The sequence below is a fragment of the Physeter macrocephalus genome, chromosome 18 (genome assembly GCF_002837175.3).
Source record: "Physeter macrocephalus isolate SW-GA chromosome 18, ASM283717v5, whole genome shotgun sequence".
In the NCBI taxonomy this organism is placed as follows: Eukaryota; Metazoa; Chordata; class Mammalia; order Artiodactyla; family Physeteridae; genus Physeter; species Physeter macrocephalus.
This window is the reverse complement of record NC_041231.1, coordinates 31,571,741-31,597,510: the sequence shown is the minus strand read 5'-3', so window position 1 is coordinate 31,597,510 and position 25,770 is coordinate 31,571,741. Positions and strand designations below refer to the sequence as shown.

Here is a 25,770-nt window from a genome sequence, read left to right as displayed (position 1 = left end):
AGATATTAGAGAATCTGAAAGAATCCTCTTTGCTGGGTTAATTGCCTCAGATTTGTCTTCAGGAAAGTGCTTTCAATTTGAGTTTGGGTGCTTTATCTAGGAGGATTCTTTTGTTTGGTAATTTGGTCTCCAAGCTATATTTCTCCTTTGACTCAGGATGCCTAGAAAGAGAGGTGGCCAGGAAGTTGGTACTGGGGAGAAAGCTAGCTGCTTCTAGGATGTGTGTGTGTGTGTGTGTGTGTGTGTGTGTGTGTGTGTGTGTCTGGCTCAAAGCAAGTGTCTTAAACCTGCTCCAACTTTAGCTGTCCCCCTGCAGGATGGCACTCCTGTAATCCAGGTGATACAGCTCCGTCCCTTAGGACAACTCTGCCCTCTCGCCCACATCCTGTCAGTCCCCGGAGAAACTAACAATGGGGTACACCCATTGCTCGTCCTGTTCTATCCTCATAAAAAGCCTCACTCACTCCGTGCCTCCCAATTCTAGCAGATAGATGAGGCAATTTGGCTAGCATCAGCTTCTTGCTCTCAGGTTTCCCAGAAGAGGCTGCAGGCTGACAAATCGGTCGGGCCCTTTACTTGGCCAGTTTGCCTCTGCTATTTTAGTGCTCCTCAATTATGATGGTGCAAACAGTCATTTAGCCAGAGAGAAGGGGGCTCTTTTGTAGCTGTTAAAAATACGCCCCACGTTTGAAGTCTCTTCCTCTGTTTGCTGAACCTCTTGAAAACTCTGTGATGAACTATTTTGCATGGCTGCCCACTCAGGAAATGGATCTGGAAAGAGAGCTTGCCTCCTCCGTGGAGACCTGGATACAGACCTACCCCCTCCACCTCCCCCATCCATCATCACAAGACAGCTTCACCACGCTAATTCTTGGCTTAGACTTCATCTAAAGAACAATTTCATTTTTACTTACATTTTAAACCAGGTTTTAAAATATGCTTAAAATCCGCTTGTTTTCCTTTTCCGAAAGTAACCCTATCAACATAAAAATTCCTTTTTCCCTTCTTCCTTCTTTCCTCTCTGTCAGTTCACATGGGGGTGACTGAGCCTGTGACTGATTTAGGAGGTCTGGGCGCTCCCGTGAGCTCCGCTTTTAAATAGGTGTGGGATACTGGCTGAAGCGTTCATCTGTCTGAGTCTGTTTCCTCGTGTGTAAAATGAGCCGAACTTTTAGTTCCCTTTCTGCTGTCACTGTCATTTAATCACCCTTAAGGTCCCTTTACACCTTCCATGGGATGGAGCTTAATGCAGTGGGAATTTCCAGCAAGTAAAACGAGCAGCCCTTGGACTTTGCTTACACAACATCATCATTTACTCAGAATTAGGCTCATTACCTTAATGGTTCCAACAACTCAAGAGTGCTTAACAGGGTGGCTGGCTCCCATGAAATTTCTGAGAGTTTCATTGAGCTTATTACATTCAGACAAAAAAAAAAAAAAGAGCAGCAGTAGTCCAGGAATGCTTTTTTAAGGTGTCCATGGAAGGGGTGTGATTCTGACGCTCCATCCAAGCAGGGATTTTGAAATTTTTGTTCTCTGCTGTGTTCCCAGCACCTAGAACAGTACCTGGTACACAGCAGGCACTCGAAACCTATGCATTAAAATAATGAATTTATCTCACTGAGATAAAAAAAAAAATGTGCTCTCTAAACAAATATTTTCTGTTTCTTGATTTTAGGAAATGTTGATACACTAAATTCAATAGGAATAGTCTGTCTGAGCTAGGATAGCAGGTGATTAAGTGGGTGGGCTTAGAGGGTCACGAACACTGAATCTGAGGCCAGCTCTGCCGTTACAGTGTATGCGATGTGAGGAAGTTGATTAGTGTTTCTCTCATTTTCCTCATTTGTAAGTTGAGGATGGTGTTTGAGGCTCTACCCTCAGAGGGGACTGTTGACAGGATCTGCCAAGCAGAACCTGTAAAGCACCTACGTGCCTGGCATGTACTAAGCGCTCAGAAACCTTAGCCATGAGTGAACGGGCAGGCTTCTCAGTGCTCCCAAAGCCAGTTGGCTTAATATTCTTAGGGAGCCAAGGCTGTCACTACCTTGATCGCTATTAACCTATATTGTTAGTTACAGGTTGCTTCTTAAACCATATTGTTTCTAGGAAGCTGGGAGTCCTTCCCAAGCTCTCTGCTTTATGCTTCTCCTCTGCCCCCGCGCAACCAGTTCCTGTTCTCTGTCTCTGTTTTTGCTGGGTGATGTTCCAACTTCTCTGTGGTCAGAACACACACTTAAATCCCCTGGTAGATAATATGTTCCTTGAGGGTAAATTTCTGATCTGTTACTTCCCCTGGCAGCTCCCAGAGGAGCCAGGTCCTTAGAAGGTGTTTATTAACTGACTTACTCTGACATTTGCATCCCAGGAAGCTTCCCATCGACTTTATTAAGGAGTCACACACATGGGGATTCAGATGGCATCTTGCAAATCCCAAAGTGGGAACATGTGTTCTTAGGGGGAAAAAAATCTTATAAAAGGAAACAGGATTCTAGGTGCAGGTGTCTTTGGATCCCATTCAGATTGTCTGCCTGTGTCTCCATACATGTCTAGGACCATATGCATTACATATGTTATCTATTTTAAAATAAAACACTGCAGTGGTCCAGCTGTTCCAAATTCTGTTTCAAAGAACTTGTGGGTGCTTCTCAAGCAACACCATCTAGTCATCCTTGCACGGTCCCAGTCTGTTCTTCTACAGCGCTGAGCATTAAAAACTAAATGCTCCGTGCAATTGCATTTTGCCCTGTGCAAACAATTGGAATTGGTTGATGAGAGAAAAAGAAAACTCCAATGTTGACATTAGCAAGGGGAAAACAGCCCAGAGCAAGAGGATGAGAAAGTCAATTCCTGGATTCAGGACACCCTGGGATCAATTCCCTTGCCAATGTTTGGCATGTGTCAAGGGAATGCAAATGAATTTAAATACTAGGCTGAGCAAAACAGAATTAGGAGGGTAAAGTAGAAGCTTACAACTCTAATGATGTTTGGATTATCTCTTGCTTTGGGAGACACATACCAATGTTCTTTTTCATTAATATATGTATTTTTTTTTTTTTATTATTTAAGAAATCAAGCATCGACTGCATTTTAAGAATTTACTTCGATCTTCACCTTTTTCAGACCTGGCTGAATAGTTGCTCAGTCCTGCTTGGTTTGCAAGGGCTTCAAATGTATTGAAAATGGGCTATGTAATTGCATAGGCTCTGGAGCTAGGGCATAACTCAACACATCTTCCAAACAATGCTTCTTGTTTCACTTCTGGGCTGTAACTGCATAAAGATTTTGGAGTTCTTTACAGCATGGGCATAGGAGACTGACTTCAGACTAAACTTAGATGAATAAAGCTGATATTGGTACCTAAACTACATTTATAAACTTAAAAGAACTATCAATGGGTATCCATGACACAGACGCAGGCTGATGGACATGCAGACTTAGGGAAGGCAAGTATGCTTTCAAGAGGAAACTAATTAAAATGTTTACCCCAAGTTTGCTCGGAAACAGTTTTGGTTTGGCATTTATGGAATGTTGGGAAAATAATGGTTCCTAAAGTGATACGATTATGTGGATGTTATACTCTCATTTAATCTACTTAAATTTCAAGCGATGTTCCTAACTGACCATCCTATCGTTTATTTCGTCTGTGATGTTTGGGTTCATTTCATGTTTGATATTCTTTTTCTCCTTCACAATGGGAAAGAATATATCATATTTTTCATGATCTCTTGTCTTAATAGCAAGCATATTTGTGTGATCTTTTTTTCTGGTAGAAAGAAATTTAGATAAGTTTGCAATAAGGTCTACCAAATGGAATTTTCTTGGGTGGGGGGGGAATAATATAGCTTTCCAATTTTCATTTTGTTGAGATTTTTCTATTATCCCAACAGCTCGGGGAATGAATACAAAAGGTCAAATCTTTTTATTTTGTAGTTATTACCTGTTAGAACTTTTTGTAGGCTAGGGAAAAAATTCTGCTGTTGAAAATAACTACGATTGTGTTGTTAACAAATTGTCTGAGGGAGGCTCCTTCCTCTAATGAATCCCTTTTATAATAAACTAGGGGTAGCTGCTTTATCCCTGAAATTTGGAGCACAGTTATGGCTGTTGTTATTCCTGATGGATGCTAGAGGCAAGAGAATAGCTTATGTAACTATAAAGTCATTGTGAACTCGAACTGCACATTAAAAGGTGACTTTGGGGCTTCCCTGGTGGCGCAGTGGTTGGGAGTCCGCTTGCCGATGCAGGGGACACGGGTTCGTGCCCCGGTCCGGGAGGATCCCGCGTGCCGCGGAGCGGCTGGGCCCGTGAGCCATGGCCGCTGGGCTTGTGCGTCCGGAGCCTGTGCTCCGCGACGGGAGAGGCCACAGCAGTGGGAGGCCCGCATATCACAAAAAAAAAAAAAAAAAAAAAAAAGGTGACTTTGTATCTTTCCTATATGGAAAATGTGTGCTTGTCATATCTGCTTGACAGTACAAGAGTGAATGTATGGTTTGGACAATAACGAACAATGACAGTAGTCAACCTCATCAGAAGACAGGAAATAAAGAAATGACAATGATTGATGGCAGCTGACTGTTTACGGATTTTTCTAGAAGAGTTTTTCTTGGCATGATCAAGTAACCAGGGGATGTTGTGCCCTGCCTGAGCTCTGCACAGCAAACAAAAGACTGGTCCTCCCCTGCCTGCTGCCCTTGAGAAACAACTTAATTCCTTCATGGTCCCTTTGACTCAATCAAGCTAACTTGCACAGCCAAGAGAGGATGGCTTCTTCCGAAGCTATCAAGGTCCACACTGCATTTTGCAGAAATCTCTGGCAATACACCCAAGGGGATAAACATGTGGTATTTATTTCAATGTTCATTTTTATAATTCTTCATAAGACAAATGCTTTGAGTAAAAATCATAACAGAATTTTTTGTCAATGATCTCAAAACAAATAAATGATTTGTAATTTTCCCTGCTGTAGTTACTACATTTTCAATTAATTTACACAGTACTTGATAATATTTTTATGTCCCTGCAATAAGAGCAAGTACAAATTTTCTATAGTTGACTAATTAATAATGTATCTTCCTATAAATCACTACAGGTCATGAAAACACTCAGCTGATTAGTGCATAATATGTGAAGTGTGTTTGAAGCAGTTAACAATGAAGTGACCCTTCATTTAAGATGATCTATTGACATCCTAACAAGGTATCTGGAAAATTTTGGCCCTGATTGTGAGAGACTATTCTTTTAAAAAGTCATTTACTTTAGAGTGAGAAGGAAAGTGATACACAGTGCGGTTTGGGGTCACGCAAATTAATATTGAATTCATTCTCTGATGTTGCATTCCTGCAATGTAGCAACTGCAAGTTGACAATACAAGAAGATGCAACAAAAATCTCCTGAGACAAAACTATAGAAGGAATTAAGGCAAACAACTATTTGGAAGTCTACCAGGATAGCAATGCATTGTTGTGCAAATACATGTAAATTCACTAGAACAAAATTCATTCAGTCATCTATCTATTCATCCATCCTTTCTTTTAATCTTTAAAAAAAGTATAGCAAAATCCTAAAAGCCCACAAAGTTCACATTCTATGGTAAGCTTTTAAAAATGCCTCATCGGACATGGAAAGGAAAGGAAAGTTAAATTATCTGCTTGAAGTGGTAAAAAAAAAAAAAAATCTGTCTGCTAGCCAGGGTACATTTATGCAAAAGAAAAGAAAAAAGAAAGAAAGGAGGGATAGAAAGCAAATTAAAGAAAAAAACGAAAAGAAGAAAGGACTATTATTAAATGGTCAGGAGAAATGATGTGACCTACAATTTCTAAGTTCGCATTCAAAATACTCAAGTACATATTTGCCTGCTCTCTTGACCAATTTTTCTAGCTCCCTCTAATGTCTAGTTTTCCCTCAACACATTTTTGGTGGACAGCTTCTTCCTCTATGAATAAAGGAACTCTCTTTTATTAATAACTCAAATAGTGAAGAGAACGATGTTTCTATGTTTTAAAGTTTTTTTTTTCTCTTACAGGCGTATTTTTAGAAAAATCAATACAAATACAAATGATGTCCAAAACAGTTATTGTTGTCATTGTTCTTGGGAGAGCAGCAGAGAGATATTTGAGACCAGAGGTCAAAACCCTCCATGACACTGTGAGATTGTGAATCTGAAGCTTCTGTGAATAAGCTACATGAATTCAATTGGGTCCTTAATGTCCTGTTTTTGTGCGTGGTAGTTGCATGTATTACATGTCTCTTTTCAAAATTAATCCTCTCTTGGGTCTTAGAGCACACCCTCAAGCCAGGTAGAATGAATTCTTTCGTGTTCAGATAATGAATTTACTTTATCGTGTTCTGCAATTTCTTGGAGTCTCGCTCAGTTAACGTCTTTGGGTTTCCTACCCCCCGTTTCTATTTGTTAAGGTACCCGTGGTTACCACACCATTGGTTCGCTGACCATTCTAACCTTTGGAATGGGAAAGGAAAAACAACAATAGCAACACATCATCAGGGTGCAAAATGATCTGTTTTCAGGCATTAAGCAGTCAGGTAGCTGTGAATTCCACGAAATAAAGGCATTATTTGCCATTTTGTTGTGATGTTCATTAATATTCTTGGAATAAAAAAAATCAGGATATGTTAATGGTTGGCTTCACTCAGAGGATCATTTGATGCCAATATGAAAGCCAAGGAGAGGAGGCAATTATGCACACATCACATGCATCCTAGTTTCAGTATGAAGCTGACATTTCAGACCTACGGTCAGGAAAATAACATGAAAAGTTTTACTACAAAGTCTAGACATGAGGAAGATTTCAGAGGAGAGGGAGGAAGCACATTGCAGGTGTCAGATAATCTAGTCTGATTATCTGAGCTGTGCTAGCTATAGGGGAACACTTACCCTTCAGTCCAGCTAGAAGTTAGCAGGGTAAGAAGGAACAAACCAGAATAACATAAAGACTAGCAACAAGGCTCAGGAAAGCAGACAGGAGTTCTAACCTAGCAGCTAAAGTTCTTGGGTTTGAGCAAAGATTGAACAAGAAAACTTAAATGAAACAAAACAAAAAACCAAAGTCAACCCCCCCAAACCAACAGTAACCAAGATCCCCCTAACTGCTGGAGACTGTTCAGGTGGTAGCAAAATTAGAACAATTCTCAAAGACATCCAACTTTAGGGATCTATGATGTGATCAACACTTATCAGTTGAGAAACAGACATCAATATGAGACTCATTGCAAGTGATATATCAATCATTGACCAAAGAGCAAAGCTTAAAATACCCCCTCCCACTGCACTCTTGAGAATGGAGGTACTGATTTTCCACTGTTCCTCTAACACAGATTGCACAGGGATCGGGTGTTTCAATGAGAGGCCACTTGGCATAATAATTTGTGGCAACACTCAACTCAATGATTTGGACGTCATTTCCAAGGTAAGCAACGCTGGCCTTAAAAAACCGGAAAATTGCAAGTATTTGTTTTAAAAAGTCGTATAGCTAGGCACTGACTTAATTTTTTCAAGTTTTAACCAAAAAAAAACAAACAAAAGAGAGAGAAATTAAATCAACAGCAACACACATCAAAAAAACCACAAAAGAACAAAAAGGTTTAAAAGTTTGGTGGAACCCTCCCAAAATCATTGTAGAGTCACATACAAACTAATGAATAGCAGGATCTATTTTTTTTTTTCAGTTTTTCCAATTCCATACAAATACTCCACTCCACTCTTAGACGTGTCTTTTCATTTTGAAATCGAGCTTTTGAAATTGCAAAAAATAAAATCTGCACCCAGAAGTCTGTTAAACTGAATTTAGAAAGGCCCAAATAAACTCACAATTACGCTCAAGTATCCCAAACTGTAAAATATTCCATTCTCAAGTTTCCCTTGAGCGGACAGCGACATGACAAGACTGGAGTGTTTATTTTTCTCTATCCAAAAAACCTATCCCATTTCTCTGCAGCTTCCCTTTGCCATGTAAATATTAACAAAGTGATTACAAAGTTAACTCATAGAAAAGTTGTTCTTAAAAATCATTCACTTGCAAGAACAGCAAATACTTTGAGCAAATATTCAAAAACAGGGATTTGATGAGATGTGTACAGAATTAAGTATTTAACAATGACCCTTACCTTTTGGAAGTCAGGGAAATCTTTTTAAAATGCAATACTTGATTGTTTTCACTCCTTTTGTTAGAGGGTCTGTGACTGACTTAACGTTTGTGATGTGACAAAATAAATCGAGGTATAGACTGAGAACCAAGTGTCAGCGAAGGATCAAAGTTTGCTACTTTACTACTATGTTGTAATTGTTTTTCATTTTTCTGTTATCTCACTTTGTAGTACCAGGTGACCAAACTATCCCAGTTTGCTCAGGACTAAAGGGCTGCTGGGACAGAGGACTTTAATGGCTAAAACCAGGCAAGACTTGGGCAAATCTGGATGAGTTGGTTACGTTAAGTTTGAATAAACATTGTAAGTTTGACTGAGTTAATATAAAGCCTGATTTATTTAATAGTGAGGGTTTGAATTTACCAGTTTAAATGCAGCTTTGAAGTAACTGTTATGTAACCACCATTCTGCGGCAGACTCCACTCCGGAATTATGATATATCCCCTATCCCCAGCCATTTTTGGTGGTTTTGCACATCTACTCAGGGCATTACCACACAATGTAAAATTCTTGGCTCCTGTTTGAATCTTTCTCATGGGTTTTAAATACCCCTAACTGTAAACGATCAGATACAGAAGGTTGGTTTGGTTAAACCCTGCCTGGATGCCGATGCTGGTTTCTAAAGTACGGGAACACAGCCTCACTTTCTGGTACCCTGGCTGCAGTTTTTATTAAGTGCCTAAACTAGCATTAGATAGAATCTGGAGCAGTTGAGGCTCTGTTTCAGGGGTAGTAAAGTAACTATGGGATTATTAGCTTTAACACTAGTGGGTTGAAGCTCCGCGTAAAGATTGTCATTGACTGCAGGGTCATGGTGTACAGTTGTGCGGAACGCGCACTGCACAACTCGAGAGGCACCATTCACATTTCTGTCTATGGGAAAAGTGTCTCCTGCAGGGTACAATCTGCATGGCTGAAAGTGGTGGCTTCCTTCTTGCAGAACCCGGTAAGAAGGAAGGTAGTCCTCATATGCTCTAGAGAACCTCTGTTCCTGGGCAGTGCTTAAGGGGACAATAAGGAACAGGGTGGTTCTGCCACCAGGTACTGATAAATCCCAGACGCATGAATTATCTGACCTTCTCACTCATCTCTCAGCCTACCTCACATGCTCTCTAGGAATGACGTTACTTACCCCACCCCGCAAATTCGAACCCTTAGAATTTTGCTTTGGATGCTCCATTTAATAAAAGTTCCCTCTGCTGACTAGAATAGTGACATACCTCAAGCTTGTGTGTACTCAGTGGAATCTTGTAGCTGATCGCCTAATGACTAGATTCCAACAGCATAGCTAAATGGATCCTACCTACGGAGGGAAATGTAAATCGAGAGCCCTTGTGTACTTCCATGAAGGGACATCCATCCCCTCTTCAAGAGCCTCCATTACTAAGCTCCTTTTTAAAATCAGTGTCTGGTCTCCATTTAATTTTCCCCCTGGATGTCCATCCTCTTTCCTACACTAGAGAGAAAAAAGGGGGCTACTCAGGAACCAAGCAGTAATTTCTTAATCTTGGCAGATGATGGAACAAAGACACTGAATGTAAGGTGAAATGACTTCAGAAGAAGTGGAGATTATTTGGAAATAAAACCAGGATTTTCCAAATATCACGTGTGATACATGTTTTATGAGCTTGATTTGGATGGTGATTATAGTTAGGAATTTTTTCCTGATACACAGTTAATTCCATCTTAGAGGAATATAATAGGATGTGTTGTTTCTAAATTTATTTAAAAGGAGCCTGTCAGGCAAGGTGAAAGAAGGGATTCCATTACAGAGGAATTATTTTAATTCAATAAAGAGTAGGGATGCTTTTATTTCAACTAGTGACTAAACCATTTAAAAAGAGAAGCTTCCTTCTCTCTCTTTGCTCTCAAACTTAAATGCCACAAATGTTAGAGAAAAAAGAGAGTAGGACACTTGGTGGTGGTCATGGTCAGAAGGGCTGTCCCTCCTCCCCTGAGTCCCTCCTCAACTTATTCCTTATTCTTTCAGGGTTTTCTTTGTGGAAACCCACATGATTGTGTGATTATTTACAATGTCCCACAGGGAATGCATCTTCCTTTAAAAAGCCATCAGTACTGGACAGGAATCCCTGGGAGCACCTGATGGATAGTATTTGTCATCCAAAAAGAGTTCTTCCCCATCAGTAAAGGTGTTACAAGGTTTAAGAACATAGTCTTGTTAGATAAAAACAGACATGGCAGTGCAATTCATTGAAAAGAGAATATTCTCTATTTAGTTGATGTAGCTACAAAATTATTCGATCCATATTTTTTTTAATGTATGTATTTAATTTATTTTTGGCTGCGTTCGGTCTTCATTGATGCGTGCGGGCTTTCTCTAGTTGCAGCGAGTGGGGGCTACTCCTTGTTGTGGTGCACAGGCTTCTCACTGCGGTGGCTTCTCTTGTTGTGGAGCACGGGCTCTAGGCGCACAGGCTTCAGTAGTTGTGGCACGTGGGCTCAGTAGTTGTGGCTCGTGGGCTCTAGAGCGCAGGCTCAGCAGTTTTGGCTCACGGGCTTAGTTGCTCCATGGCATGTGGGATCTTCCCGGACCAGGGCTTGAACCCGTGTCCCCTGCATTGGCAGGTGGATTCTTAACCACTGTGCCATCAGGGAAGCCCTCGATGCATATTTTAAGAGCAACAGAGGAGAGACAGTGTGAAATACTGCGTTCAAGGTCAAATTTCCGACGAGGGACCTTCACACTTGCTTTCCCTTTTGCCGTAATTCTCTTTCCACAGATATTTGTGGGCCCAACTCCCTATCATTTGGGCTGAAGCTCAGATCATCTGACTTATATTCGCTCTCCCCATTCAGTCACGATTGCATGACATTCTTTATGGTATTTCTCAACGTCTGAAACTATCTTACTCATTTTTTTACTTGTTTACTGTCTAGACTTCCCCACGGGGCTGTAGGTATCCTGAGAGCAGGGATCTCACCTGTCTTCCTCATCAATGTCTTGTCATCTCAACAGTTGCTCAGTGAACTACACTGAATCAGTGGGTTCCATGCTAAAGTCAGGACTCACCATGATTATTGCTAAAAATGACTTGTACCTGAGCTATTCCCAATTGACCTGTTATTCAGAACCCTAACATCTCTATTTAGGGTTCATGTTTTGTAAAAAATGAATTATTTAATTTGGTGCTTTACGTTTTCAGTGCTTCCATTTTCTTTGTTTCAATAAGCATCTCCAAGCGTATGCTGTCTTTCATCTGACCCTGTGCGTCTGAAGCGTTGCAAGATAAAAACCAACGTAGGTAGCAAGAAGGCATGGCAAAGGGGCAAGAAATTAAAGCAGATGCTGAGGTAAGAGGGGAAGAGACTGGAATATGAACTAGGGCTGTTTAAGGAGGAAGTTTCATTTTTGGGTTCTGGTATTTTAGCTCAGAATGGGTACCGTGTTTTTTTTTTTTTTTTTCTCCACTGCATGTGATAATGTCATCATTTATTTTTAAATGGTTCTAAGTTGCAGATTTAAATTTATTTCAAATCAAGCCCTATTTTACAATTACTTTTAATAGGAAGAAATGAGGCAAGGACATACATAATCTACCATATTTGAAGGACTCAAACAAATACATGTTTGGCTGTGAATTCTAAACTCTCACCAAAACAGAGAGATAAAAATCCACCTAAAATATATTTTCTTTGTTTAGTCCTTAGGGGGAAATGTCAAGTATTGCACTTTAAAATTACTTTCATCTAACATTTTTGTCCCAACTTTCCCCCTCTGAAGTCACTATTTTTTCTTTTCAGCAAACATGATTTTGTGAATCCTTAATGTTAAAGCAACTAGATTTTCTAACTCAACTTTGGAAGATTGACTTTACTCTACAGAGCTATTTTTAACAAATGGCATATTTACTTACAAAATTGGGAGATGGGGGCGTCCAGCTGAGGCACGTTCCCTCCCTTGGCGTTGAGTTTCTGGACTTGGGTTGGGGGCACAGGCTTGTGTGACTGCCCGGTAGCCCGGTACATGGCTTGGACCCAGAGAATGCGATCTTGCTCATCATCACTTGCAAATATCACGGTGTCTCCTTCTTTGACTGCATTGAAGAAGGCTCGGCCACCCTCCAAACCTGGGTTAAAAGGGAAAAAAAAACTGCTAAGTTGAGCTGCAATGTTCTTGGCAGGACTAAGTTCTGAGAGAGGCAGTTTCTGTGCTTTTTCTTGGGCTGCAGAAGGGAGGAGCCATTTATCTGACTGTAGGATGGGAAATCTGATACCCACTTGGCCACACAGTGGGGCCATGGTGTCCAAGAGGCATTTTGAGCCCAGCTCTTGTCTCCCGCCATCTTTGTTTGGTTGGAGACAGAGTTGTCAATTGAGCTGCCTGATGGACGGGTAAACATCTGTCTATAAATACACTATTATTTCTCTCATCTTTAAAAACAAACAAACCGGACAACAAAAACATCTCTTGACCCCCACTTCTCCCTTGAGCTACTGCCCTATTGTTCTTCTCTTTGCAATGTAAGTGGATCTCTACCAGGGCTTCTCAAATTTTAGTGCACATGTGAATTCTCTGGGCATCTTGTTCAAATGTAGCTTCTGATTCAGTAAGTGGGGCTAGAACCTGAGATACCGCATTTCTACTCCAGCTCCCAGATGATGCTGATGGTGCTGGTTGGAGGACCACACTTCAAGTAGCAAGGGTCTCTCGCCTCTTAGCCTTTATTTTTTTTTTTTTTATTTTATTTTTTTGTGGTACGCGGGCCTCTCACTGTTGTGGCCTCTCCCATTGTGGAGGACAGGCTCCGGACGCGCAGGCTCAGCGGCCATGGCTCACGGGCCCAGCCGCTCCGCGGCATGTGGGATCTTCCCGGACCGGGGCACGAACCCGCGTCTCCTGCATCGGCAGGCGGACTCTCAACCACTGCGCCACCAGGGAAGCCCGTCTCTCGCCTCTTAAAGCCCTAAAGCCCTTCTGATCGGGCTGCTGCCCCAGTGAAACTTGTCAAGGTCACCAATTACTTCCCCGATGCTGAGTCCAGTGATGTACTCAAAGGCTTCATTTTGTTCCATCCATCAACTCATTCCATTCTCTTTGAAAGGTTTTCTTCACTTGGCTCCAGGTCATCTGATTTTCTTCCTCCTTCCCTTGCTGCTGCTTTCAGTCTTGTTTGCTGGTTCCTCCTCCTCTCGCTCCTCCTCCTGACCTTTAAATGTGGGAGCATCCTGGTCTTCTGTCCTTGGACCTCTTCTTTTCTTCATCTACACCCAATCCCCCAGCGATGCCATCGAGTCCAATCCCATGGATATGCTCATGGTCTCTACATTTCTAGCTCTACCCTGGACCTCTCCCTTGAACAGCGGACCTGAACATCCAGTGGTTTTCTTGACTTCTCCACGTGCATATGTGAAAGAGACCCCAAATTTATCACATCCAACACTGAACTGTTGTTTTTCCCAAACCTCCTCTCCATCTCAGTAAAGCTGACCTCATCCTTCTGGGTGTTCAAGTCCACAACCTCGGGGTCCTTTCTGCCTCCTGATTTTCTCTCACTGCCCATTCCAGTGAAATTCTGAAGGCTCTACTTTCAGGACGTCAGAACAGAGTTTGACCCATTCTTCCTTCTCCAGTGCTGCCACCCTGAATTCAGCCATGCTCATCTCTCACCTAGATTATTTCAATAGCCTCCTATCTGATCCATCTGCCTCCATCTTCACTCTCTATACTTGATTCTCCAGATGGGGGCCAGGGTAATCGGTTTAGCATAAGAGTCAGGTCATGCCACCCCTCTGCTCAAAAGCTACCAGTAGCTCTGCATTTCACTCAGAGGAAGAGTCTAGGTTCTGACAAGGCCTGCAAGGCCCCACATGAATTGACCCTTCACTACTTCTACCACCCTCTCCTACTACTCTCTCTCTCACGTGCCCCTGTATGCACCCAAGTCATGATGGCCATGCTGGCCTCTTGCTGCATCCCTGAACACTCTAGGTCTGTTCTCACCTCAGGACCTTTGCACATGATATTGCCTGTGCGTGGAACTCTTCCTCCAGATATCTGCGTGAGTCACAACCTCACCTCCTTTGTGTCTTTGCTCAGATGTCGCATGCTTGTTCAGGCCTTCCCTGACCTCTACCTCTCCTTACTCATCTCTCTTCTCTTGTATTATTTTTCTCCGTAGCTCTTACCACCTCTAACAAATTATATAATTTACTTCCTAAAGACACGGAGTTTTTGTCTCTTTTGCTCACTGCTGCATCCCTGGTACCTAGAACAGTGCATGGCATAGAGTAGGTACTCAACAAATACAAGTTGGATGAATGAATGCTCTACAGACCCATTTTTGTCCCACAGGCAGTTCTCAAGGTTAAAATTTAGAGAGAAGTAGGCAGAAGCCTCTCTTTGGTCTCAGGCCAGAGAGACACGGTGTCTGTCAACATGTTCCAAAAGCCTGTATTTTGCGGTTACTGGGACTCTCTGTCCACAAATAAAGCTTCATATCTTCATCAGGTTCCTCATCATTCCTCCCCTCCCCTCCCCACCCCCACCAGTTATCAGTTTAAAGATGAAAGGGGAGTAAGTGGAGTGATTAGCATCCCTAAATTTCCAACAAGGCCCAGTCACTAACCTGTCTGACATTTGCATTGGAAAAGATTTCTGGTGACAACGTTAATTCTAGTGTCTATTCCACAAAAGTGGGTATGTGTTGGTAGTTTTGCACTTAGAACTGCCAGGGATTCTAGAACAATAAATAGCATCATCTTTATATGAAGGGTCTAGCGGTGCACCATTTTAAATAAAAGCTTTATGGTGGTTATGATTATGAAGGAATATTTTGGTTCATTTCTTACAGAGAGTTTTAAAATGTGTGATTTGGTAGGATGATGTACAGTTAGCAAGCTGGGAAAACCTGATGAAATGAATGGATACAACCATAAGAAGGAAAATTCTGCAGGGTGAGAGAGGAAGAAGAGCTTTGAGGGATGCCTTAACCCCTGAAAAGTGGGTACCAAGGAGCTAAAAGGAAGAGTGGGGTCAGTAGAGCTTCTGTAGTCTAGTCTCATGGTAACCTTCGGGATAAGCTACTATGATATCGTAGGTGATCTGCAGGCTAGACATCACTGGATGGGTCCTTTTCCTTGCCCCACCACATCCCATCTGCCAGGGCCCACAGCTGGGAATAGGGACACTGTGTTCCTGGAGCTACAGTCAGAAAGTCAGTTCATGGGGCTGCCTCAGGAAGTAGAGAGGTAGAGATGGAAAGATGCTAAGTGTTCAGATTTTTATTTAATGCTCCCAACAGCCCTGGGAAGCAAGTACTATTATTCCCACTGTATAAATGAGGAAACTGAGTCACAGAGAAGGAGATAACTATCCCATGAACACAAAGTGGAGCTGTAAGCATCAGAGCTGGGCTTCTAACCTGGGCTGTCTGACTCTAGAGCCGACGACCATAAGCACTGTGCTGGACTGCTGCAGAGCCTGACAGCATGCCTGGCACACAGTAACTGCTCTCAGAGGATCAGTTATTAACAACAGAGCGAAGCCTAATTGTGGAGGGAGTGGGGCAAAGAGAAACATCTATAGCAGCAGAAGCAAGGACAGTGACAGCAACGGAGAGCACCAGAGCTTTTCCAGAAAGCGTGGGAGACCAAGGACACACCACTGAGGGTGAGGAGAGAGCAGAGAAACTAGCTGAAAGGAAACCCAGGAAGGAGAAGGCAATGCGAACATCAACACGTGCTCCTAGGCAGAAGTCTTGAGCAAGGCAGCAGTTCCCGGGGACGGCATCTGCAAAATGCAACGTGTGACAGTGCCTGGGGTCTCCATGGAATACCCCGCGGGTACTGACCCGTCAAGAACAAGACGACACGTCTGGGAACGGATGGAGGCAGACCAGGCAAGGACTGTCGGCCAGCTCCCGGCTGGGGATTGCCGTTCCAACAACACACACGGACGTGGTCTGTTTATTATGGTAAAGTTGAGTTGTCAAAGACTGAATTTAGTTGTCTAAATTGTGCCACTGGATTATTCTGAACGAATATCCTCTTATTTGAAGACTTAATTACTCGATCTAATGGGAATTGAGAGACTGTCGCGTACTCTTTGAACCATACCCAGGGAAAAGTAAAGTGTAGTGTTTTCATCTTTTGACTAAAATGAGGGCCCTGAAGGTAAAACTTACTTAACGGTTATCCACCAGTTCCCCCAACCAATCTTTCAAGGACCCTAACCAGGTAGAGTTGATTTAGAGCACGTGTTTGTGTCCGGATGACTGCTAGATCTCAGGCTGGTACAAAGGCAAGGATGGCCATGCTACAAGGCTACCTGCCCCATAAACACCTCCACCAGTTGGTCCCATTGACAACCAGGATAAAGCTGAGAGGAGAGGGGGGCCAGATGGACCCAGAAGTCCTGCTCCAGGTGCACACTCACCTTTCAGGGAGCACAGGGAGAGACTCCACAAATCTCTGAAGACACTGGCTGAATTGTGCACCACTCGGATCTCCAGCTGGCAAACTTTACTATACATAAGAATCCCCTAGAGTGCTTATTGAAATAGGAGGATTCTGCCCTCCCCTTTCTGGCTCTTGGTTAGCTTGGGGTCCAGGAACTCCTATTTCCCATAAGCACTCTTTAAGAAATTCTGGGTCAGACTTTTCTCATGACGATTGGGAGTATCTGAATCTCCATTTTCAATCAAACGTTGCTTTGAAAATAACTAGGACTCGGCACACGGAAAGGCAGAGAGGATTCTTGCTTATTATTCTCAAGAACATAATCACTTTACTTTCCACTGACATCCTTGCTAAAGGAATTTGTAAATTATATCCCATGGGATCGATGTGAAAAAAAGAAGAGAAGCTTTTATAATACTTATGCACAGTTACCCCTTTTGCATGTAGATAGAACAGCTTTCGCCCCACTCCTGCCCTCCCCGCTGTAGGAAGAGAATTCTGCTTTTGTATGAGAAAATAACAACTCTAGCTTTGCTATAGCTGTACCCAGAGCTATGTTTTACTGCAGCTGCCAAAGGGTGTGATGGGTTAGACCCCAAGTCCCAGCTCTTTTTCTTCCTTTACAAAATGAGATGATAATCCGGGTCCCATATACTTGGTGGATTGTGGTAAAATCCAAATGATGCCATCACGTAGAGGAAAGGAAGAGTAAACTGGCTTAAAAGAAGGCAGTGTCATAAGATGGTATTGTTTTTCCTTCTCATATTGGTCCCTTGAGTCCCCCACTTTAAAATGTAGGTCTTAGGAAAGAGGGACTCTGTTTCTTTGAAGGGAACTCAATGGTTTGAGGCCACAGACCATCACAGAATGCCACGAGGGCTGCTTTCTTAATACCGGGGCCACATCCTTTCCATGAGTTGTTGCACGAAATTGGCTCAAACTTGTAGGTTCTATTGATTAGTAGGGATTTCCAGGCAGAGCCTTTAATTTACATCTTACGTGGTCAGCTCTGTATCACTGTGCCCCGGCAGGATGCTAATCATCTATAGAAGCCTGAGGAGGCGGGGCTGGTCCAAAGCACTCCGGGTGGGGATTCTGAAGCCCACTGCTAATGTTGCTAAGTGGGCTGGGCCAAAGGTCTTCCAAGCCACACCTTTCCAGGTTAACACCCCATCTTCTCTCAGACTCTGTTTTTCCTTTATGTGTATTTTGTTGCATGTGGAAGAGCAATATGGGAGTAGAAAAAAAGGTTTTGGGCCAAATAATGCAGTATGGTTGGAAATGCTTTCCTTGTGCAGATTTGGCATAAAAATAAACTTCTCTGGGAGAGGGCTGTTGGTGACTGTTGCTCATTAATATGCTGAAATGATTTCGCACCACCCCTCCCCCCCATTTTGAAGGTTCCTTGAGGCGGATTTCTATTCATCTTTTTCTGGGAAAAAGATAAAATGGGTGGGGGGAGAGGTGTGACGGGCCAGGATGTGGAACTTATGCAACGTAGAACTTGCGAGAAATACTACCGTTTGTGTGGTTCTTAGTTACATAAGGTTGAGGGGCTTGGATGTCTACGCTGCGGATTAGTGTCTTTTTAGGAAAAAAACCATTTAGGGAGGACTTTCTTTTCAAGTACCATCAGCTAACTTTGAACTGTAGTTAACAAACGTGGACGTACACGGCAGGTTTATTTGGACATGGAGATGCAATCCCTGCCAAGCCCACACATCACTGGTGAACAAGACACACACACACACACACACATACATACATACATACATACACACACACACACACACACACACACGCACACACACAAGGTCCTTGGTGTACATGTAGGACTTATTTTTCAGGAATTTCTTTTGAACATTCTAGGGTGGAGTACAAATTTGATACGGGCACAGCTACATAGAAGAAAAACGTACTCTGTTTTCATTTTGGTTTTATGAGGACCCCTTGAGTCAAAACAAAGCCCTTGATTGGTATGGCATTTACTGGTCCAGGACGGAAGCTCTGTAAGATCGGGGAAAGTGGCTGTCGTGGTCAGCTATGACACCCTAGTACCTTGGCTTAGTGTCCAACAGGGAGCAAGTGCCCAGAAAATGCTAGTTGAATGTTCATTTGGGAAGGGGGAGATTTTTATGGGTTCACAGCCTAGCGGGTGGGCGAGTACCTGGCTGGGGGTCCGTGTAATCCACAGTGTAGCCATCCAGTTGGAGAAGTTCCTGAGGCTCCGCTTTTTTCTCCCGGTAACTGCACATGGCAAATGTGTACTGACTCACCTAAAAAAGAAAAGCACAGATTGTGAGGTTGGTTCCCTAGGGCCCATTTTCCTTGGAAAAAAACCCTCCGTGTTCAAGCCTGTCCTTTCCCCTGACGCCCTGCACTCAGGAGCTGGGTTCAAATTGAGTTTTACCACCTCCTGGCTGTGTGACTTGGAGCAAGTTAAAAGACTTCTCTGGTCCTGTGACCTCATCTGTAGATGGATATAATCTGAGAACCTACCTTCTCACTGGCTTATTGTGCGGATTGAGTGAGTTCATAAGTAGAATGCATTTAGAATCTTTCCGTGATGCTTAGGAAGTGCTTGACAAAAGTTAGCTATTATCATTATTGCTGCTATTTTAATTGGGCTAAGCTACATGAAATTGACATTTGGGTAGGTCAAAACTGGTTGCATAGCAGCAATTTTTTTAGCTTTTACCTAATATGACTATGGCCCTGGCTCTGGCTGAGACTGTCAAGCTCTCCGACTTGACACAGGCCTTTCAGTCAGAAGTTAGGGACTAGACTTTTATTTATTTATGCCCTCCGTTTCTTTTAGTATTTTACTTTTTGCAGGCCAATTCTCAGCACTGAGCCGCATGTCTCATCCCTCCCTCCCCCTTCCCACTGAAGGAGTGCTTTCGGTCACTTTGAAAAGTCTTCTCTTCACCTCAGACAAGTGCAGGAGTGACATGCCGTCACAAGCAATGAATGCTTGATCTCTAGGTGCCAGTCATGGGAGAGCCACCCTCAGCCCCGGATGGCACGGCTGTTGCCACTGGTGTGGCCCTCACGACCCACACGGGCATCCACCCACGTCAGTGCTGGGTGCGGGCTCTGCAGCTGCAGGCCAGCCTTCAGGTCCCTGTCGCCTCGGTGCATCCAGACCCAGTGCAGATACTTAGCATTTCTACATCTGGCTTGTCTGCAAGGAGCCCCGGGGGAGAGCAAGCCTCCTTCAGGCTTCGGGCTAAAAGCTCAGGGGCATATTTACCATCCACGGATGTCAAATGTCTTACTGAAGAAGTGCCACGTCCCTCATCTCTTAGTTCCCTTTATTAAAACAGACATTTACTAAGTGAACTTTGATCCCGGAGGGGGACATTTTTTATCTCCTTCTCCATGGGTCTGATTTCTTTTTTTTTAATGGTAAGAAATTTGTGCTCTCAAAGCCTGCACACATCTCCCACAGTCCTCACCCTGAAGGTCCCAGTGGCAAGATAAAGGGAGTCCACGGGAGAACGTTTTACTGGTTGATTTATCTATTGCTGCCCTCTGTTGGTTCCTGACGAAAACTTTCTGCCCGACGTGGGTTTCTTGATCACGCATATAGTTTGAAGAACCTGTTCCTTATATTGCAAGGTCTTGATGGGCTTCAAGGGAAACATAAAGCCACTAACAGTATGTTCATATGTGGACAGGTATTATGCTTTGTAATAAGCAGAACAACGAATAACATCCTCTTCTAAAAAGGAGGATTTAAGAGTGCAAGCTTTGGGTGGGGTCACATAGGCCTGGGGTCCCATCCCAGCTCTCAGAAGCTGTCATATATATAACTCAGAGTCTTCATTTGTATTTTACCTGTGTCTTACTGTGGCTGGAGGATTAATCGAGCAGTGAAGGGCTTTTCACACCGTGTGTGACACTCACCTAGCAAATGCTCAATTTATGCATTTACGTCAGCAGTTTCCATGCATTTGGCACTAACATCCTAATACAAAGTAGCTGAGTAGGTGTATTTGCCTGCTAGATTATAGATCCTTTGAAGGCAGGCCTAGGGAGTCATACACCTTGGTTATATTCCCCTTGCCATGAGCAAAATCTACCATGTAACCGGCATTTACTAATTGAGTCTGATTGGTTCTAGAAAAATGAGTATGTACCGTCCAGTAAAGAGGTTTTCTCCCTCCCAGCTTTACATGTTACTCCAATCCACTACTGATCCCACGGACAACCTATCTCCCATACCCCCTGGCACGATAGCGAACACAGACATTGCTGGAGCAGTTCTGCAATTATTTTTTACCTCTCTGGCAACACGGAGATGATATAGTTCGTTAATATGATGATTAGCCAAATAGACGGTTGCAGACACTTACTTGAGATCAGAGAAATATCACAACAGAAGGCTGTTATTTCAAGATTCAGGCATTTACTCTTACTACATGCTTGGGGCTTTCTGACTTTTCCTTTTTCTATTTCAGGTCCTTGCTTCTTGGAGCACTGTATGTTGCTGCCCCCTTCTGGTGATACTGTTGAAGTTTTTCCGGACAAACTTGGGGCCCAAAAAAACTCGAATTGGTTTATTAGGACCATTTAAATCTGGAATTTGGCAAATTACTTGAGGAAAAAAAGAGGGGAGAAGAAATGATTTGTTTTTGCATATTTCTAATTACTGCAAGGTTGGAGGGAGCCTCAGATTTTCTAGAGAGCTTGAAGTGTGAGGGAATAGCAAGGGTCTGGGAGCTGCTAAACTGTTTTAAGCCTTGACCTTCCAGAGTCTGCTGCAAGGAGAGAGCTTGCCTGAGGGGGGAAGTTGGCTTGGGGGGAAGTCGGCTTAGATGAAAGCACGGTCAACAGATGGTACAGAGAGAGAGACTGAGTCTTGATGACGGTGTTTAAGCTCTGGACCTAGCCATGCCAGAAAACTCTTTGGTTAATTAGTAATTTAATTAACTAACCAATAAAATTCTTCCTCTTCTAAAACTTAAGCTAATTCGGGTTGATTGTTGTCATTTACAAACAATACAAATGCAAATGCCCTTTAGGGCCATTGTGAAGTTGAGTGAGAAGAAAGAACATTCATTCAGTTATAAATCGTTCACCTATAAATCATTCATTATATGTCTTACAATTCACTTTCATAGTTAATATTGTTTTCTGGGTGACAACTGTTGTATTATAGGGTGTTTTATATTATCAGACAATATCTTATCTCATTCAGGTTTAGATTTTTTTGAAAACTGGACCGGTCAGAATTTGGGTGCATTATATTATCTCTAGGGAATCCGAAACAGGTTATGATTTAGGGACCACATTGTCTCTAACTGATGCAAGGTGTGGGAGTTCTAGGACACTGTATCTAGGACATTGTATAAACCTCCTTGAGCACAGTGCCACCTCAGTGCTTGGTGTCCTGGAAGACATCTGGAATCAGAAGACCTATGTTAGGTTTCACACAGGCTGCCTATGAGCCACTGACCTTGAGCAAGTCATTTAACCAGCCTCAGCCTCAGTTTCCTCCAATGCGAAATAGGGATAAGACTTGTCCTTAGCACAGTACAGAAATCTTTGGGGCACAGAAGAAAAATATCTTAGAATAAAAAGATGATAGAGGTGAGGCTTTCTAAGCTGGTCTGGATGACGGGTTGGCTTCTTCCGTCCCACACCCAAGGTGGGGAGCTCGTGGAATTGGCACCTTCATCATTAACATTGGTTTGGTCGCCGTTCCTAACAACGGGAATCAACATATTTGCTCCTTACCATGGCCCCTGGGGTTTAGAATGAGTTTACCCAGCAATGTCTTGACTCAGGGTGCTGGAGACCCATTTCTCCTTAATCCTTGTGTTAGGGTCTGCAGCCATGTTCATAGGGCATAGACTGGGATTCCAAGGAACACAGCTGAGAGGCTTTGTCATGCCATTTGCACATAATCGTCTGTTTAGCTAACTCTGATGCTCAGTTCCTTGGAGAACATAAACTCTGAGAGAGTGTGGTCGAAAAGGAATGGGAGACTTCAGTTTAAAAGGGACAATGACCTCTGAGGCAGTGGTTCCTCCAAAGGTGGTCACTGGACCCCCTGCGTCAGTATCTCCTGGGCTGCTTGTCAAGCATACAGATTCCTGAGCTTCATCTCAGAGTCTTCCGTGCATCAGACGCTTCTGGATGGTCCTTGCAATCTGCATTCTATTTATTTAGTTAGATATTTTTAGGCTGCGTCCTATGGCATGCGGGACCTTAGCTCCCCGACCAGGGATCAAACCCGTGCCCCCTGCGTTGGGAGCACGGAGTCTTATCCACTGGACCGCCAGGGAAGTCCCTCTGCATTTTGAAAAACACCCAGTGCAGGCAGTCCAGGGCCATACTTGGAGAACACTATGTAGGAACACTGAAGTCTCTGGCACAGAAACACCCTGCAACTGCTTCATTCCCTTCAGAGCTGGTAGGGCAGACTCGAGCCACATCCGTCATCGTTTTAGCCTCCATCCTTAAACATGGGAATTGCTGCTTTGGCTCAACACCCCTCTAAGGGTGGCCTTTGTCCCTGGTTAGTAGGAAGCCCATTTATAACCTATCTTTGGTTCCCCAAGGTAGTAGTTCTAAACGGAAATCTCCCTAAGAGGGAATTTAATAGTTTTGCATTACAGACAGAAATGTAGACTCTCTCTTTCTCTCCCTGTGTGTGTGTGTGAGAGAGAGAGAGCGAGACAGACAGACAGACAGCCAGGGTGGGAGGGGAGATGAACTCTGAGGAGACTGGTGTTGGATGTGTTCTCCTTAGGCTTTTCAAACAATTTTCCTTGTATTAAATCTAACGGAATTCATAATCATGTTGGAAATTATGTGTTACCAGCTCTCTATAAAAAACACTCCATGAGACCCAGCGTCTGAATAGAAAGGCACATGCAGTAAGTCACTTGGGTAGATACGCCTCCTACGTGGTGGTTTCACACTGTCCCACAGAGATCCCTCTCAGGCTGCCGGGGAGTTGGGGGCAGGATGGGGAGAATCTGCTTTGTTCCCCAGCTCCCTCACCCTTCCCCATATTTGACCAGACTGGTTCTCCTGTTTTCACTTTTGCATTTCGCATTTCAGTGGAAGGGTGTGGTGGCTAAAAGAAACCCAAAATCATTTGTATGTAAGACTGGATTCAACACTGCATGCAGCTGCTGGGTGCCTATGGTCACTGCTTGAGCTGCCATCTTTCTTTCAAGCAACGTGGGATATTTTTGCTTTCCCTGCATTGGGCCAGGACTGCGGGCCTTGAACTTCTCTCCTGCAACTCTGTTGGCACTGGGGTTGTTTCAAAGGGCTTAAGTTGTTCTTTATCATTTTGATAGAGTGCCTGTAAGTGTGATCACTTAAACAGCAGAGAAGAAAAATGGAGAAGAATCTAAAAGTGATGCAGTATTTTCTAGGTAGGCCACCAGAATTGCTTGTAGACATTGTTGTAGTGAACAGGACAAAAATGGAAACAGAAGACTTGAGTTTTCCTCCTGGCTCCCCCATTACCTTTGTGATGGTGGGGCTGTCACATCACCTCTGCAGGCCACAGCAGGTGTTAATGGAGACTTTGGATTTAGGCTAAAACAAAAGGTTTAATTTGGGGGCTGCACGCCCCCAGTGTACCTCAAGGGCTCTTTAAAGTTACTGAGAATCACATGTATGTGAAACCTCTCATGAAATCCTTGTAGGAAAAATGCCGAGCTGTAGACAGGTTTTGGATGCCCTTTTCTGATTTTCAGAAGTGAGCACATAGCTTGCTTTGTAGCTACTGAGGGCTTCTTATCTTCTCTTGGTAGAAGGCTCAGTGTGAAGGCCCTAAAACGTCTGTGCTCCAGTCACATGGTCTAGAACAATCATTCTCTTCTTTTGGGTTCAGTATATATCGTATAGACATGGCTTCACTAATATTTTCAGCACAATTCCTCTTTTTTTTTCTGAAGACATTTTTTCTCCCCTAAAATCTCTCCCAAAGTAAGAGGTCAGCGACATCTCCTAAGTACTTCATCATTTCAAAGATTGTCAGAGAAAAGTCTTGTGTCCAGTAACTGGCTACCTCAGTGGGAGGAGAGACTCCATATTACATGACAAGGCCACTTACCCCACTTCCTCTTGGAAGGTGTCACCAGCCACTCTCTATGTCACACCATCTTTCCTTTCTCAGAACCACTTGAAGCATTGCCTGGGCTCTTTTTCTCTCTCTTCCTTTTCCTTCTTTCTTCCACTAAATGCTTCCTGAATGGCCATGCCAGACACTGAGCTGGAGGGTGTGTGTGTGTGTGTGTGTGTGTGTGTGTTGTGTGTGTGTGTGTGTGTTGTGTGTGTGTGTGTGTGTGTCTGTGTCTGTGTGTGTGTGTCTGTGTGTGTGTGTGTGTGTGGTGGGGCAAAGAGGGAAGCAGAGCTAGATAAGCTGGAAACAGAACTGACCCTGAAACAGCACATGGTCTACTGAGGGAGGCCAGACCACAAGTGATTCTAAGGGAGGCTGCTCTGCCAGGTGAGAAGCATGCAAAGGGAGAATCACCCATAATCCAGAGCTGCCTCTTTTGATGTATCTTTTTGTTTTTTATTCCAGCATCTGAAATCTTCATCTTAAATCTTCTTTTTTCCTTTTTAACATCTTTATTGGAATATAATTGCTTTACAATGGTGTGTTAGTTTCTGCTTTATAACAAAGTGAATCAGCTATACATATAATATATCCCCATATCTCTTCCCTCTTGCGTCTCCCTCCCTCCCACCTTCCCTATCCTACCCTTCTAGGTGGTGCCCCTAGGTTCTTCAGAACCATTTTTTTTTTTTTTAGATTCCATATATATGTGTTAGCATACGGTATTTGTTTTTCTCTTTCTGGCTTACTTCACTCTATATGACAGACTCTAGGTCCATCCACCTCACTACAAATAACTCAGTTTTGTTTCTTTTTATGGCTGAATAATATTCCATTGCATATATGTGCCACATGCTCTTTATCCATTCATCTGTCAATGGACATTTAGGTTGTTTCCATGTCCCGGCTATTGTAAATAGAGCTGCAGTGAACATTGGGGTGCATGTGTCTTTTTGAATTATGGTTTTCTCAGGGTATATGCCCAGTAGTGGGATTGCTGGGTCATATGGTAGCTCTATTTTTAGTTTTTTAAGGGACCTCCATACTGTTCTCCATAGTGTCTGTACCAATTTACATTCCCACCAACAGTGCAAGAG

At 43.2% G+C, this 25,770-nt stretch overlaps 1 protein-coding gene across 8 annotated transcripts in view; it reads right to left on the bottom strand.

Moving 5' to 3' along the window:
- Window positions 1-25,770, bottom strand: part of CADPS (calcium dependent secretion activator) — a 489,257-nt gene that overhangs the window by 153,421 nt on the left and 310,066 nt on the right. For 7 of the 8 annotated variants that reach the window (XM_024124105.1, XM_024124106.1, XM_024124104.1 and 4 more), the window contains 2 exons: window positions 18,749-18,857; window positions 12,039-12,251 (listed from right to left, as the gene is read on the bottom strand). In XM_024124105.1, coding sequence (XP_023979873.1) covers window positions 12,039-12,251; window positions 18,749-18,857 — 322 coding nt within the window. Of the gene's footprint in view, window positions 1-5,575; window positions 5,598-12,038; window positions 12,252-18,748; window positions 18,858-25,770 lie in introns of all 8 variants that reach the window. The other variant, XM_024124111.1, reaches the window with a different exon arrangement.